The 16,649-nt window shown below is 37.4% G+C and overlaps 1 protein-coding gene across 1 annotated transcript in view; it reads right to left on the bottom strand.

Moving 5' to 3' along the window:
- The window catches only part of mahj (LisH and WD40 domain-containing protein mahjong), a 70,610-nt gene that overhangs the window by 7,219 nt on the left and 46,742 nt on the right, over nucleotides 1-16,649 (bottom strand). The window contains exons 16-26 of the mRNA XM_089643655.1: nucleotides 15,956-16,101; nucleotides 15,273-15,464; nucleotides 14,597-14,778; nucleotides 12,190-12,423; nucleotides 10,220-10,418; nucleotides 9,755-9,874; nucleotides 8,218-8,309; nucleotides 6,154-6,350; nucleotides 5,636-5,733; nucleotides 4,281-4,358; nucleotides 3,542-3,659 (exon numbers count right to left, since the gene is read on the bottom strand). Of these exons, the coding sequence (XP_089499781.1) occupies nucleotides 3,542-3,659; nucleotides 4,281-4,358; nucleotides 5,636-5,733; nucleotides 6,154-6,350; nucleotides 8,218-8,309; nucleotides 9,755-9,874; nucleotides 10,220-10,418; nucleotides 12,190-12,423; nucleotides 14,597-14,778; nucleotides 15,273-15,464; nucleotides 15,956-16,101 (1,656 nt within the window). The remainder of the gene's footprint in view (nucleotides 1-3,541; nucleotides 3,660-4,280; nucleotides 4,359-5,635; nucleotides 5,734-6,153; nucleotides 6,351-8,217; nucleotides 8,310-9,754; nucleotides 9,875-10,219; nucleotides 10,419-12,189; nucleotides 12,424-14,596; nucleotides 14,779-15,272; nucleotides 15,465-15,955; nucleotides 16,102-16,649) is intronic.

The following is a 16,649-nucleotide window of genomic DNA, read 5'->3' as shown; positions in this document are numbered from 1 at the left end:
ATATATTTCCGCGTAAATCGAGATTTCGCGGTAGATTTCCATCGCGGCCGGCCCTTTATTTCGAATATCTGAATTTAAATTCGTAAAAATACGATATATTTCCGCGTAAATCGAGAATTCGCGGCCGTATTCCGTCGCGGCCGACTCTTGAAATTCAGATATTTCGTGTACTCCTAAAACTACGACATATATCCGCGTGAAACGTATTTTCTCGGCACTTCAAACTCGGATATTCGAAATAAATTTGAAAAAATACGACATTCCAGTGTAAAAGGATTCAGATTTACAAAATAATAATACTAATTAGGACGATGTATAACCACGTAAAAATACATTTTTCGGCGATTTACCGCCACGGCTGACTTTTAGATTCAGATTTACGAAATATTATGATTTATTTTCGCAAAAATCAAATTTTTTCAAATTACACGAACAAATTTTCGTGCGCGGACAAAAATAAATTTCGAATTACGAATTAACGAATTTCGAATTAAAAAACCATTTGGTATGAAAAATTTTTTTTGCCTAAATTTTTTTGGTGAAAATTTCGAACTACGCGGTTTTTCGAATTATCGGGGTTCGAATTAACGGGGTTCTACTGTACTAACATCTTGATCTGCTGGTCTTAGAGTAATCTGTGAATGTGAAAATGAAGGTGAATTTTATAATTGTCTGATTCATTGTATAGGGAAAGAGTTTGCCATAAACATAACACAAGATTCACTCAAAATGAAGGACTGGTAGTTCCGAAATGTACTAATAAATATGGTGAAAGAACTTTAAACTATATAGTAAAAATAATAACATGTATACTGCTAATGTTAAATATAATCTAAGGAAATGGTTATTGGATAATAATGATTTATACTGATGCCCCTGAAATGGAATTCATATTGTTAGAAAATGGAAAAACAATTATTTTGTAATACCTGACTACCTACCTCTATTTATGAAACTATTGATGTACTTGTTGATAATACTAATTTGTTCATACATTTATTTTTACTTACTTATTATATAAGGCTTTTATGCTGCTATTTAAACTTTTCTGCAATGTAACCAATTTATGTAATTATGTACCGTTCAAATTGTATCTTATGAATGTATAAATGTTGTCTCTATGTCCCTGCTGACAAACTACATAAGTAGTTTAGCGGGTTTAAATGTGAATAAATTTAAAAAAAAAAAAATATGTGAAAATGAGGGTTAGTATGTGAAAATGAAGGTGAATATATGAAAATGAGGGTTAATATGTGAAAATGAAGGTGAATATGTGAAAATGAAGGTGAATATGTCAAAATAGAGGTGAATATGCAGTCTTTTTCACCTCGATGAGACGAATTCAGTAGTATTAATAACTCAATTTTTATCAAAAGAGTGACAATTTGAAAAGCACCATTTATGCTTCTACATTGAAAACAAGTGTTAACCCATTGGCCTCAAACGAGCTTGTGTACAGCGATGTGTCTTAAAATCAAACGACTGAGGGTCTGATGTCTGTCGGCTTAAAAACCAAAAAGGGATACATTATTGGCATCTGGGTTTAAAATTTTAAATGCCAATCGCTCTGTAGATAAAGCATTTGTTTCGTAGTAATTGGCAGGACTCCGTTGGTACAATTTTTTCCTGATATTTACGATTGAAATTTTGTTTTATTTCAGATTCATTGAATTTTTTCAAAATGGTGTGTGGTTCGGGAATTGACAAGCTTGTTCGTAAAACGCATGGTGGGCTGCTAACAAGAGCCCAAATGGCAAAAAAATATATATTATGGTAAAAAGTATGATTAATGTACAACTTTTCTTAATTCAATTATAAAAAAATGAAGAAAAAAATTGGTTTTTGAAAAAAAAAAATTTTGATATCCTCGTTTAATCATATTATTTTTTTTTTTAAACAATGCATACATTTTTTACATACCCTGATTCAATGCACAAGTAAATTAAAAAAGATTGTTTCGTTTGCATGTTTAGTTTAAAAGTTATGTAAGATTTAGTACACCACTGCACTTAAAACTTTTGGTACAAAAGTAATTCGGATGTGAATGACAATTTTTTAGCCAGACAATTCGGAGGCCAATGGGTTTAGCTACTCCTCGTTTGCAACGTTGCCAGACATACAGAGAGTAGAAGGCGTGAAAGAGACGGAACGCTACGAGTGGCTATGAACATATGCCAGAAGTCAATTTATACAGATAGAGCAGAGAGAACCAATTTACACGTTGAGTCCAAAGGTCTCAAAGGTGTAAATTGGAGACGTGGGTTTTATTCTAAATGAATATCTTAGAATCTCGAGCGTAAGAAATGCAAAGTGGGCGTGTTTCATGATCCAAAAGTCTGCTAAATCGGGCTTAAATCATCATTATGAAATTCGAAATTTATTTTTATCCGCGCACGAAAATGTCTTTGTGTAATTCGAAAGAATTCGATTTTTGCGAAAATAAATCATAAAATTTCGAAAATCTGAATCTGAAAACGACCAAAAATGTATTTTTACGTGGTTATACATCGTCCTAATTAGTATTATTATTTTGTACATCTGTATCGATTTACACTGGTATGTCATGTTTTTTCTAATTTTTTTTCAATAGCCGCGAAAATTCGTTTTACGCGGAATATGTTGTATTTTTACGAATTTACTTCAAATATCTGAATTTAAAATGCGGTTAAATGTGTGGTATTTTTATTTACTTTGAATAACTGAACTTGGGGCCGACTGAGGAACTAAATTTCGGCATCTTTTTAAAAAAAATTTCATGATATTTCAAATTACGTGGGAATTCGTTATTTCGAAATTTGATTCGATTTTTGATGTCCTGTGGATTTCGAACTAACGAGGTTCTACAGTTTTTAATTCAAATTTCGATAATTCATGATTCGTGTGTGAAAATTTGCTTGTTATTCAAAAAAAAATGGATTTTTCTCAAAAAAATGACATAATTTCGTAAATCTCAATCTAACAGAAAGTAAAGTGCCGTTAAATTCGATTTAACGGCATTACTTTTAAAATCAGAATCTAAGGACGGGTTGTTTCGGAGAATCTGAACAATTCATCAAATTTCAACGTTCATTTTCAACGTTCAACGTTCTGTGAAATATTTTAAGTTCTGTTTTTATATCATTGTAGGTTAGTTGCTTGACAAAACTGAAATAAAAACAGAACTTGAAAAAATCTTTCACAGAACTTGAAAATGAACGTTGAAATTTGATGAATTGTTCAGATTCTCCGAAACAACCCGTCCTAAGTATTTTTACTTCAAATAGCTGAATATAAAGGCCCGGCCAAAATTCAAGTTACTGATTTTAATCAACTGCGAAAAAATTATGAATTATGAATTTACTTAACATTTGAAGTTGAAAGGCCAACCGCGGCGGTATTCGAACCTACCCGGATTTGGAGGGGCGGCCGAGGAACACGTTTTTTGGTATTTCTTGTTTTTTTCTCTTAAAATTTCGATTTACGTGAGAATTTGTTAATTTGAAATTTGGTTTGTGATGTCCCGTAGGTTCTAGTGTATCTATTCAGTTATTTAAACACTCACCTATACTGGAATAATCGTAGGAATCCAAAGTCTTGAAACTTGACTCGTATTGGCTCTTATCATCCGTGTCCTGTTCCATACACACAGAATAGATAACTCCTAGAGGGGAGAATATCACCTGAAATGGGAAATACATAATATATATTATAAAAATGTGTTAATAATGGCTACTGCCACTCCGAGAACTATTCGTTAACCAAAACCTGTCAAAGGTGCCGAGCGGCAAGCTACGGCCGACGATTTAACAGATTAATAGATGATTTGCCCACCAGCTTTGAGGAGCCTCTTTGACCTCTTCAGCAGGACTCTCTCGAGCCGGCGCCGTGCACCGCAGTTGGAGGGATGGATTCATAGGTCCGTCACTCCTGGACACACTGTCTCCAGGTTCCTACCCACACCTCACACCTTTTTCCTTCTTCAATTTATTTTCACACGCTGTGATTGGAACCCGCGACCTCTGAGTGTGTTGGTCGCCTCGACCTTAATAATTGCGAAAGCAATTTGTTCGTTGTGTGGCTGGGTTAAAATATGTTAGAATTTCTCACAATCAAACTAAATATATGAACTTGTGCTCAATTTTGTGAAACTTCAAAATACAATTGAAAAAAAAATTTATAAAAAAATGTAGGCATTAAAAAATTTTTAGGATTAGGTTAGGTTAATGGTTGACAGAGACTGGATGAGGTTCCATCCTCCTGGCCTACACCTGTAACTAGAAAATATGGAAAAAAAGTCTTACCTCTGATTTGTCTAATGTCGGAACTGTTCGCAATAAATGAAAAGTCCTTAAATCCCAAACTTCAGTATTGGAAATAATCTGAAAACAAAAACAAAAAATAAATAAAATAATGAAATTCGTTAAATTAACCCTCCCGCACCAGAGGGGGTAATACACGTACCCCAAAAGAGATTTAAAGATTCAGAGATATCTCACAAACATTCTTTACATCACATACTCTATAATTTAGGTAATCTTAGAAAAACTAATCGGTAATTAATCTGCATTTAAAAAAATTTATTAGTTAAAATTATTATTACTAATTATACAATTATTAAAAATGAATTAGATATTAAATAATACCTATCCAATTCCAATAAAATTACTGTCTCCCCGAATCCCCGTTACTTCACCCGGCGAGTGAGACACGAAAAGTGCATTTTACTGAAAACAGTTACAATAAAATGGATTTGAGTCACACTCATTTTGTACTATCCCTTTTACCATTTTAAATTACCGATTAATGACGTTCTAATATCTGAGTGTCACCTTAAAGGGAAAATAGATTATTAAGATATAATAAAAAAAAAAAAAGATACTTGATATATGGGGGACCCAGTGTTCAGTGTTCAAAGTGTTCAAATCCCGAAACGTCCATAGGAAAACCAAAATAACCCTGTATAAAACAATTATTAGAACGGTCTTGGCCTATGGATGTGAGGCGGGAACACTGACAGCAAAGTCTGCGGAACGGCTGGACACCTTCGAAAGAAAGGTACTTCGAAGAATGTTAGGAGCGGTGCGAGAGGGAGAGGCATGGAGAATCCGCCACAATAAGGAGCTATATGACATCTACCAAGCTCCCAGACTCTCTACTCATTTACGGCTCCAAAGACTAAGATGGGCCGGACATGTGCACCGAATGCCAAGCACACGTGTACCAAAGAAGGTTCTAACAGGACACCCGGGAGGCAAACGAAAGGCGGGCAGACCTATGCTGAGATGGGAGGACGATGTCAGGAAAGATGCCAGAGGACTACTCCATGTTGCAGATTGGAAGATGACGGCCGAGGACAGAGGGCGGTGGAGGCTCATGTTAAAGGAGGCCAAGGCTCGAAATGGGCTGTAGCGCCATTGAAGAAGATATGGGGGACCCTTGTTACCCCCCTTAGTGATTTTTACGTTAACGTAACTAAAGGTTAAAGACAAATTTTATCTTACTTCAGGTGAATGACTTGTCAAATAGCCCCATTTTAAATATATGCCCCTCCACTTAATTTTACCCACACCACCCCCTCGCCCCCCGATTAGCAGATTACCTGCCATTCGTATAGGTATAAGGGCGATACTGACAGGATCCTGATTTGCAAACTTACTTCTAGTCCGTTAGGGTGGAAGACGCCGCTTAAGGATTGGTTTAGCTTGTCAAACTTGTGGATCTCCTTGCCCGCCTTCAGGTCCCACAGTACTCCGTCTGTCGGGGGAAAAGTCACCTTATTAGTAAGGATTCATACAGTTCACTGGTGTTTGGGAATAACTTTATGAACAGTATGTTAACACACTTCCCGTGGCACAGGTAGATTTAGCTTCTGCGCCGGTCCTGCTTGAACGGCCGTGACGTAGCGATGCGAAGAGATAAGATTTGTGAGCTCAGAGCATATGACCAATGAGAATAGGTAATAATGCTCCTGAAACTGGAGGTGCGGCAACTATACTAAGCCTGTAGAATTCTGGGAAAACGTTTTACGACATAAACATGAAATATATAAATGTAATTTTCAGGCAGTTGGGTTTTTTTTTACTTTTTCCTATTCCGATGTTCAATAGGAAAGCTTCAATTCAGAGCGGTGGTTTTTCAAGGGGGCAATAGATACGGAGAATATGCAAGACTCACCAGAGAGGACCAGCTCATCGCTGGGACTGAAGGTGGCCCTGTTCTTGGTGTACTGGTTGCTTAGCACGGGCTGCAGCTTGTTGACAATCTGACCGGTGGTGATGTCGTAGACGCGTGCCTGCTCGCTCTTGGTGCCGATGACGCGGTCCTCCGCCACCTTGCTGAACTCCACGTACTCCTCGTCATTCAGCGTTAGCCTGTTAAGAGAACGAACAAACAGATAATATTATTGTAGCTGGTACACGAGTCCAACACACAGATAATATTATTGTAGCTGGTACACGAGTCCAACACACGGATAATATTATTGTAGCTGCTACACGAGTCCAACACACGGATAATATTATTGTAGCTGCTACACGAGTTCAACACACAGATAATATTATTGTAGCTGGTACACGAGTCCAACACACAGATAATATTATTGTAGCTGGTACACGAGTCCAACACACGGATAATATTATTGTAGCTGCTACACGAGTCCAACACACGGATAATATTATTGTAGCTGCTACACGAGTTCAACACACAGATAATATTATTGTAGCTGCTACACGAGTCCAACACACGGATAATATTATTGTAGCTGCTACACGAGTTCAACACACAGATAATATTATTGTAGCTGCTACACGAGTCCAACACACAGATAATATTATTGTAGCTGGTACACGAGTCCAACACACGGATAATATTATTGTAGCTGCTACACGAGTCCAACACACGGATAATATTATTGTAGCTGCTACACGAGTTCAACACACAGATAATATTATTGTAGCTGCTACACGAGTTCAACACACAGATAATATTATTGTAGCTGCTACACGAGTCCAACACACAGGTAATATTATTGTAGCTGCTACACGAGTTCAACACACAGATAATATTATTGTAGCTGCTACACGAGTCCAACACACAGATAATATTATTGTAGCTGCTACACGAGTCCAACACACGGATAATATTATTGTAGCTGCTACACGAGTCCAACACACGGATAATATTATTGTAGCTGCTACACGAGTTCAACACACAGATAATATTATTGTAGCTGCTACACGAGTCCAACACACAGATAATATTATTGTAGCTGCTACACAAGTCCAACACACGGATAATATTATTGTAGTTGCTACACGAGTCCAACACACAGATAATATTATTGTAGCTGCTACACGAGTCCAACACACGGATAATATTATTGTATTATTTTAAAACATACCTAAAGGTGCAGATAGGACCCTATGCAAGCAGCTAGGGCATGCCATTCCAAGATGTTGCTACATTTTAAGTATATATTTTCCTTCAAAGTATGTCCAACGAAAATTTGGCACAAGATTGAACCTCAAAATCAGAAATTGTTAAATAGATTATGAGAATTGGTCTTTGCAAAATGTTGACACCCAGAACATGAAAGATTGCCTCGAACAACAACCAACAGTCAGACACAAACAAAATGGCGATTGCAAATGGTTCAGTGATGTTAGAACCTTTTAAAATAAATGGGAGCTTTAAAAGCTTGATGTCAGAACTTCGTCATACAAGTGTCTACTGAAATACAACACAGATGGCTGTAAAAATATGTTGGTTATAGAAATGGTTTTTTATGTATTTTCTAATGTGCGGAGAAGTATTTATTCATATAATCTTGGTAGTATCCGCTTGCATTTCCACTCCCCGAGCGATGGGTTCACCACACTCCCAGAGCGATGGATTCACCACACTACCCGAGCGATGGGTTCATCAAACTCCCCGAGCTCTGTGTTCACCACACTCCCAGAGCGATGGGTTCTCCATACTCCCCGAGTGATGGATTCACTAAGCTACCCGAGCAATGATTTCACCACACTCCCCGAGCGATGGATTCACCACACTTCCCGAGCGATGGATTCACCGAGATGGCGCCACTTTAGTTCACAGTTTGCATACCAATAATTCCAGCAGGTCGGTATAAGCTTCAAAACTGTATCCTTAATTTGACCTGACTGGCGGAATAGACTGGCGATAGTTTTGGCGCACCACCCATTTTAGTGAGTACAAGCCGTCACTGGTCCTACTTACTGTATGTTGTAGTGTTTCATATTCCAGAGCGCGGAGATGGGTCTTCTCCAGGTGCTGGACGAAGCCAAGAGCAGCGAACCTTCTCTGTTGGCCTGAAACGCATTAATTCAGAGGATAGAACGCAAATATACAGAAAATAGGGACACTTATGAGTAATCAGCTGTCATTTGGCAATTTGTGAGTAATCAGCTGTTTAATGTTTTTTATAATTTGATGAAAACCGCTATCAAACAGGTCTAAAACCATTAATAATAAACCATAATAATGGACTATTGTTTTTCAATCTGCTGAGTTTTTTTTTGTAATGATTGTAGACATTCGACAAAAAAATTAAATAAAAATGTAAATGTTCGTTTGTTCAAAATCTTAAATCTCCGAAATTTCTTCACCGATTGCTTTGAAATTTCATCACAACGTTGCATTTGAATATGCGTGTTTTTATATACCTATAGTTACAGACACCCATTCATAGCATTAACGATAAATGGTGTTTTTAGCGATAGTAAAAAAGATTTTTTAGTCGCTATAATCAAATTCAAATAACATTTATTGCACAAAAATACAGAGTACAAAGGGTATAGCTTATAGGTTACATCCTATTTCTTCCAGTTAACCCAACAAATACACATTATATTAATCTTGTATAGACATATCGTAGAACGAACATGACGCACTCTACTGTAGAGACATGTGCCATGTTGAGATTCAATCAATAATACAATAAACATGTTTCAAGTGATTTTGCTAATTTAATTGTTTTTCCCCTCTTGCCGACTCTCATTCCTTGACGTTATCCTATTTAGCTATGAAAACACAAAATTAAAGCTATTTTTTCAATAATTAATGCTACATTTGTTAAAAATTAAACCTATGAATGGGTGTCTCTACCTATAGTATACACCTGAGTGACATGTTTATTTAAAGCTGCGCCATCTGATGGACGTAAAAGCGACACGTGCTATTGTTTCTTTTCTGCACAGACAGACTGAGCCACAGCACCACATGGCGGGTTACAGCTAGTAATAAATAACACTGTACAACTTCGACATTGTTTATAGCATTTAATGATTGTAGACAATATTTTTCATTTAAACCACGTAGATAATACACACATCCGTGGAATTGCCGTATCTTTTTATCGTCATGATATCTGTTATAAATAATTGAATAAATACTTCATTCATTACAAAAATTTCGTTGATCACTTGGCCATTTTCGTTGATTTCATCATTCCGTCGTAGAAGCCGGTGGCTTACGGAGTGGCACTATGTGCTGTTTGATTTTCGGCCTCTTTAAACGTAAAAATTCCACGTAAAGCCGAAGTAATAGATTGAGATCTTTGCAATCGTTTAACAAGGCTAGAAAATAATTAGTTTAATAAAACATCTATAAATATGCACAGTTATGACACAGGAATGTACTTTGACAGTTTTATGTGCTATGTAGCATCTATGTTAAAAGAATCCAGCGTTTCTTAAAGATTATTGTTGGCGACTATACTGTACTCAATGAATTGATTATCTCGTAGTCGGCCTACCTGCATGTGGTAGATATACGAGTCGTGCAGCTGGTAGGTGCTCTCCTCTTGACCGCTGGACAAGTTGAAGAGTTTTACGTCCCCGGCGGACGTGCCCGCTAAGAGAGTCTGCTGCGTGGGCTGCAACACACAAACACAAAATTTTGATTCACTCGATCATGTCTCGTCTTTCAACTCAAGTAAGGATTTTTTAGTGTAAGACTCAATGATTTTTGTTAGTCATTACGCAAGTAATGTTTTGTACTGATGTGGCAGAAGTCGTGAACTCCATCAAAACCTTGTTCCTGTCTTGTCTTAACATTACAAGATCGCTACACATTTCTCTCTTCAGTGTGTGCTAATATAAATGAAAGCGAGTACAGTTCTACCACTTATCACAATCAGAGCCATCTGTTGAAGTTTTGTCAAATGAACTAATCAGATAGATAGATAGATATATATATGTGTATGTATTGCGTGTCTCACGTGGAACATGCAGCAGGTGAAGTAGCTGTCGTCATCGGGCAGGCGGAAGGTGCGCACAGGGAAGAAGTGCGAGTGCAGCAGGCGGCAGTCGAGGCGCGAGCGTGGCGCACACAGCCCGGCCTGACGCAGTGGTGCGCGCGCGCAGGCGTTGGTGGGCGGTGCCCGGCGCGAGCCCGCTCCGTCGGGGCACTTGTGTGGTCTGGATTAGAAAACAACACATTATGGATGGAACGCAACATATTCAAACACTAGTCACTAACAACTTACAATACACTAGTAGTTCTGTAAACAGTAGACTTTGCGTTAAAAACACTAGTCACTGCTAACCCCTAACAACTTACAATACACTAGTAGTTCTGTCAACAGTAGACTTTGCGTCCAAAACATTTTGTCTCTTATTTAATAAATCAAAACCAAAATTTTATGTAATTTTAACTATACAATTTTTCCAAAGAAATGTCATTATCTCAATGACAAATCTTTTTTTGTACTACAGTAGAACCCCGTTAATTCGAACCCCGATAATTCGAAAAAAAACGCATAATTCGAAATTTTCGACAAAAAATTTTCCGCAGAAATTTTTTTTCATAAAAGATGGTTTTTTAATTAGAAATTCGTTAATTCGTAATTCCAAATTTATGTTTGTCCGCGCAGGAAAATTTGTTTGTGTAAGTTAAAAAAATTTGATTTTTGCGAAAATAAATCATAATATTTCGTAAATCTGAATCTAAAAGTCAGCCGTGGCGGTAAAACGCCGAAAAATGTATTTTTACGTGGTTATGCATCGTCCTAATTAGTATTATTATTTTGTAAATCTGAATCGATTTACACTGGAATGTCGTATTTTTTCAAATTTATTTAGAATATCTGAGTTTGAAGGGCCGAGAAAATAGGTTTTACGCGGATGTATGTCGTAGTTTTACGAGTTTATACCAAATATCTGAATTTAAAGGGTCGGCTGCGAAATTTCGATTTACGCGTAAATGTATGGTATATTTACGAATTTATTTAGAATATCTGAATTTTAAAGGGTCCGCCGCGACTGAAATCGGGAGCAAAATTTCAATTTACGCGGAAATATATAGTATTTTTAATAACTTTACTTCGAATATCCAAGTTAAAAAGTACGGCGCGATGAAAATCGGCCGAAAAATTTCGAAATATATCATATTTTTAAGAATTTACATCAAATATCTGAATTTAAAGGGTCGTCTGCGACGGAAATCGGCCGCGCATTCTCGATTTACACGGAAATATGACATATTTTTGCGAATTTATTTAGAATATCTGAATTTAAAGAGCCGGCCGCGATGGAATATGGCCGCGAATTCTCGATTTACGCGAAAATATATCGTATTTTTACGAATTTAAATTCAGATATTCGAAATAAAGGGCCGGCTGCGATGGAAATCTACCGCGAAATCTCGATTTACGAGGAAATATATCTTATTTTTACGAATATCTCAACTTAAAGGGTAGGCCGCGACCGAAATCGGCCGCGAAATCTCGATTTCCGCGTAAATATATAGGATTTTTACGAATTTATTTAGAATATCTGAATTTAATGGGCCGGCCGCGACGGTAATCGGCTGCGAAAATAAAGAAATAATTGGTATTAATACGAATTTACTCCTAAAATACCACCCGGATTTGAAGAGGCTGCCGAGAAAATCGATTTTCGGCGTATTTTTTTTTTTTCATAAAATTTCGAATTACATGGGAATTCGTTAATTCGAAATTTGATTTTTGATGTCCCGTGGATTTCGAATTAACGAGGTTCTACTGTATTATATTGATTATTCCGATTTGACAGCCTGTAGGCGGATCCACGCTCATGCGTACTCTGGCAGGATAAAAAGGCAGTTTCCAACACGAACACCATCTTGAACCGTTAGGACTTGGCTACACTCGGTCAACTAGCGCCACTGGCACTCGTACATTGCCTTTGTATGTCAATCGAGAGAACTCACTCAAAGAGGTTGAACTGTGGACAGGTGACCATGGGGTTCTTGCAGAGCGCGTGCTGGTTGGCCAGGTACTCTGTGATGATGGCGTCCAGAGAGACGCGCGGGGGAGGCGCGCCGGCGGCAGGATGGCCGGCGCCCGCCGCACCGTAGCTGTGCGCCTTCTGCAGGCAGCGCGACGGCGCAGACACCGAGCCAACACCAACCGGCAACGGGGTGCACGACGTCGACTGGCACCGCCTGAAACACAAGAAGCCCAACAATCTCATTTCTACAGCAATTAGTCCACTTTCATCCTTCCTGTGGCAGTTCCACACCGCCCTGACATATAACATTTCTGCATTATCATGTCTGTCTGTAAAAGCCCTACTAACATCATCATCACCACAACCTATTGTATTCACCGTTAGCGTCTCAGGCTAATTTGTTCGCTTTAAGGAACAGCTCATTTGGTCTAGCAGAAATCCTTGTGTCTCCGGTACTGTCAAGGTGACAAATATGATCTAAACGGTGTTATAAAAAGAAAACACTACGCTTTATATTAAAAATCAAGAAGTTGACCATAAAATAAATTAAATATACACCTCTATGAAACCTACGAAAAAATGAGGATACAATAATGTTTGTAATACATTTGTCTAATAATTAATTTTTTTCATTATCAGTAATTTCAGTATTTAGACAAAAGAAACGTAATATAAGCCATTTTAAAAACTTTTTTATGTTTGCATTCAAAAACAGTGTTTTAGTTTTCGGATATGTTTTATGGCACAGCGGACATATACACAAATTGCGACAGTTTTCATCTCTCGTGAACATGCAGTATAGTCTCTATAATTCAAACAATTAGAAACTGGATTTTACAGAACATTTGGGAGTTTGACGTTTTTCAGAATCTTTTAAAGTAGACGCTACACAGTCGAAGCCCGGTATATCAGTTGCTTTTAAGCTAGGCTTGTATATAGGTGGTAAGCACAGATATCACAAGACATGGTTAGATGAATAAATAGAGTGCTACTGAGACAATGAACAAACATATTCTGTGAATGGCCATCCTTTCAATAACCGGTGTCACATTTCGTAGTTGGATTTACTTCCTTGAGTCTTACGTCTCTGATCTCACTCAATCAGACCTATATCCTCGGCTAGTTATTTATTTATTTTATTTTATATATATGTAAATTACAAACAATACAAAACAAAATGAACCTATGTCTGCCCAACTGGGAAGGATTCCCGTTTCAGGACAGCCAAATTGTGTAGTTAGTACTTAATATTCTTACAATGGAATGGCGATGCTGTCAAAACAAACTTTGAGTACATTGTTGATTGCATTCGAAGTGACAGGATGGTTTCTTTATCCTTGAAAGTATCGCAAAGATGTAATTTATTACCAGGCTCAATTTGGATAACATTAGTAATTGCATTCAGAACAGATGAATGGTTTCTTTCGGGACATCACAAGTCTGAGATTCTTTCCAGGGCATTTTGGAGAACATTTACAATTGTATAGTTAGAATTTCCACACTTGTAGATCAGTATAAGACATATGAATCCTATAGTACTTTTTTTTAGAATTTCTTAGGTGATAGAAATTACACATTACTAGACCAGAATATATGCCGTATGACATATGAATTTACAATTTTAAAATTTCGAATCTTTATTTATTAAATGGCTAGTCATTATTATACAGTAATCGAAATAAAACCGCGCAAAAGATTCGTAAATTTAAATAATAACAACAATGAAGATCAAGTATAAGGATCAAAAATAACCATATTAAATGGACCCCACATTCAGCCGAGGATACGTTATTGAATTTGCACTTTCATTTCAAGTCTTGTTATATAGTCGTCTGCGCTAGTAAAAATAAAAATAATAATAATAATAACATAAGTAAATAAATGAAATAAAAAATAAAATAAAAAAAAGATAAAAAGAATTTGGCATTCTCAGACTATAAAAATATTACCATTCGTTATTTCGGCTACTGGCATCATACCTAGCTCTCTCATTAAAAATTTAGGCACATTAGATCTATCAATAAATTTATACATAAAAATGCAAAAATCAGTCATTTTTAAATACATGTAGGATAACGAAAGATTTTTTTTAAATATTTATGTTGAGGGATCAGTAGGATTTATAGGCCCTGTTAGAAGTTCTACCGAGCCGAACCCTCTGATATGAAAATATCTGGAGTCGGTGAATTATTTTCCCATTTGATCTCTGGTGAGTTGACGTGTTGTTCTTGTATTGTTTTGTATTTATTTTGCTTATATAATGCACTTGCATAATGTAGATTGACTAGATGATCATTTGTGGAAAAGTGTGTGGAAAGGTTTAGTTTTTTCTGTGGGGAAGATTTAACCCGGACATAAAGTCGAAATAAAGTAAAAAATAGACTTACCGTATCTTGATGGAGTGAGAGTTGGGTGTGGCGGAGCAGTTGGCCTCCTCGACGGAGGGCAAGCAGCCGTTGACCTGCGGAACGGAGACTTGCTCCCGGCACGGCGAACTGGTCTCCGTCTGCCCGAGGCTGCCGCCCCCGCTGCCGCTGGAGCCAGCTCTCGTGTGGCTCAGGAGTCGCGTCTGTGTGGAACCAATCAGTTATGACTGAACATCGGATTATACGCATTAAGAATGCCAAAATACAATGAACTCTCTTATAAGTTTTCAAAGGACTGGAAAAAAAATAGCTGTCACAGTATGCCTGGCAGATGTGAAACATCGAAAATGATTTTTATTAAAGGAAGTTAATATGAAAGTAAACAAGTCTTTATATTTTTAAGGCGATCGAATTAGCGGAGTTTTAATGTATGCATATTGTATTTGTAGACACTATGGGGAAAAAAAAAAATTTTTCTGAAAATAGACTTTCACCGAATCTCTTCAGTGAGAACTGATATATGTACTGTATACTGGATAAGGTGACCAGCGCCCTTGAGGTGATTTCTCACGAAAACGGCGCTATATAAATTAGCCAAATATTATTAAGGACGAGTGAGAAATCGGTAATACAGTAAATCAGGTTACAGTGAGAGACTTGAAGGAAAAGAAGGTTTAGGTTGGGTAGGTGGTGTTACCCTGAGCGGCGTGACGGGCTGGTAGACGGGTGGGGGCGGGGGCGCGGGTGCGGGCGCAATGGGTGCCAGGCCCGCCTCCATCCGCAGAGCCTCCGCAGCCCCCGCCAGCCCCCGAGCAGTCAGGTGCTGGTACAGCAGCTGATACAGCTGTCGGTCGTTGAACGTTATGTGCGTCTGGGCCACCACGTTCGCCTGCAACCAACAAAACACATCAACGTGCAATATTTTGTATTATAAATGAAAAAGATGTTAAGTCATGTCAAGTGACAGGAAGAGATTATTATGTATAGAAAAGTACATGAACAATATCATGGGCTTAAATTCAAGCAACGTTATCAACAAAAAACACACAATTATCCTAGGCCTTATCCGAGCCAGAGACAGCTGCGCATGAAATCCACAGCCACGATTGACACCAAAACTACATTCAAGCGCATCCGCTGGAGCCCACGCCTGTGCGTGTTGGCCTGCTATGTGTTGATATGTATGCTATGTATGTATGCAGCTCAAGTGAGCGAAGCTAAAGCTACGTGTGAATCAATAATTAATATTAGAATGTTTTTTTCTCAAATATCGAAAACTCAAAATAGCACCGTTGGTCTATTTGATGGTTTTTGACACACCCCGAGATGTGACGGTTCATTTGGATCTAGGCAGTAAGAAGAGGTGAAGGGAAACCTCACCCTGTGTATGTTGGCCAGGGAGGTCTCGAACTCGGCGCCCAGTGGCTTGGTCTTGCCGCTCACACGCTCCATCAGCTCTAGCGCGTACTTCTGGAACATGACGTGTTCCTGACGCTTCTCCTGCAGGATAGGCACCCTCATAAGATCTGGAATAGTAAAATATTAAAGCGTATTTCATCACATTACAAAAATTTTTTTAGATACATTCAGAATTACAGTAGAACCACATTAATTCGAGATTTTCACCAAAAAAATATCCCCTGAAAAAAATTTTCATAGAAAATTATTTTTAATTCGAAATTCGAAATTTATTTTTGTCATAAATTTGTTCGTGTAATTCGAAAAACACTCGATTTTTACGGAAAAAAATTATCAAATTTCGTAAATCTGAATCTAAAAGACAGCCTTGGCGGTAAAACCGCCGAAAAAAATATTTTGAAGTGGTTACACATCGTCCTAATTAGTATTATTATTTTGTAAATCGGAATCGATTTACACTGGTATGTCGTATTTTTTCCAATTTATTTTGAATATCTGCATTTCAAAGGGCTGGCCGCGACGGATCGTATAAAAAAATTCAATTTACGTGGAAATATATCATATTTTTATTTATTTTTTTTTATTTTATTTTTTTTTTATTTATTAAAAGTATACAATACAGAATATAGTATATTATATAAAGCATCGTACTCCC

This window comes from Hesperophylax consimilis, chromosome 20, assembly GCF_061612785.1.
Source record: "Hesperophylax consimilis isolate HC1 chromosome 20, BYU_Hcon_1.0, whole genome shotgun sequence".
NCBI classification, from domain to species: Eukaryota; Metazoa; Arthropoda; class Insecta; order Trichoptera; family Limnephilidae; genus Hesperophylax; species Hesperophylax consimilis.
The sequence above is the reverse complement of the archived record's forward strand: the minus strand, read 5'-3'. Positions and strand labels throughout refer to the sequence as shown.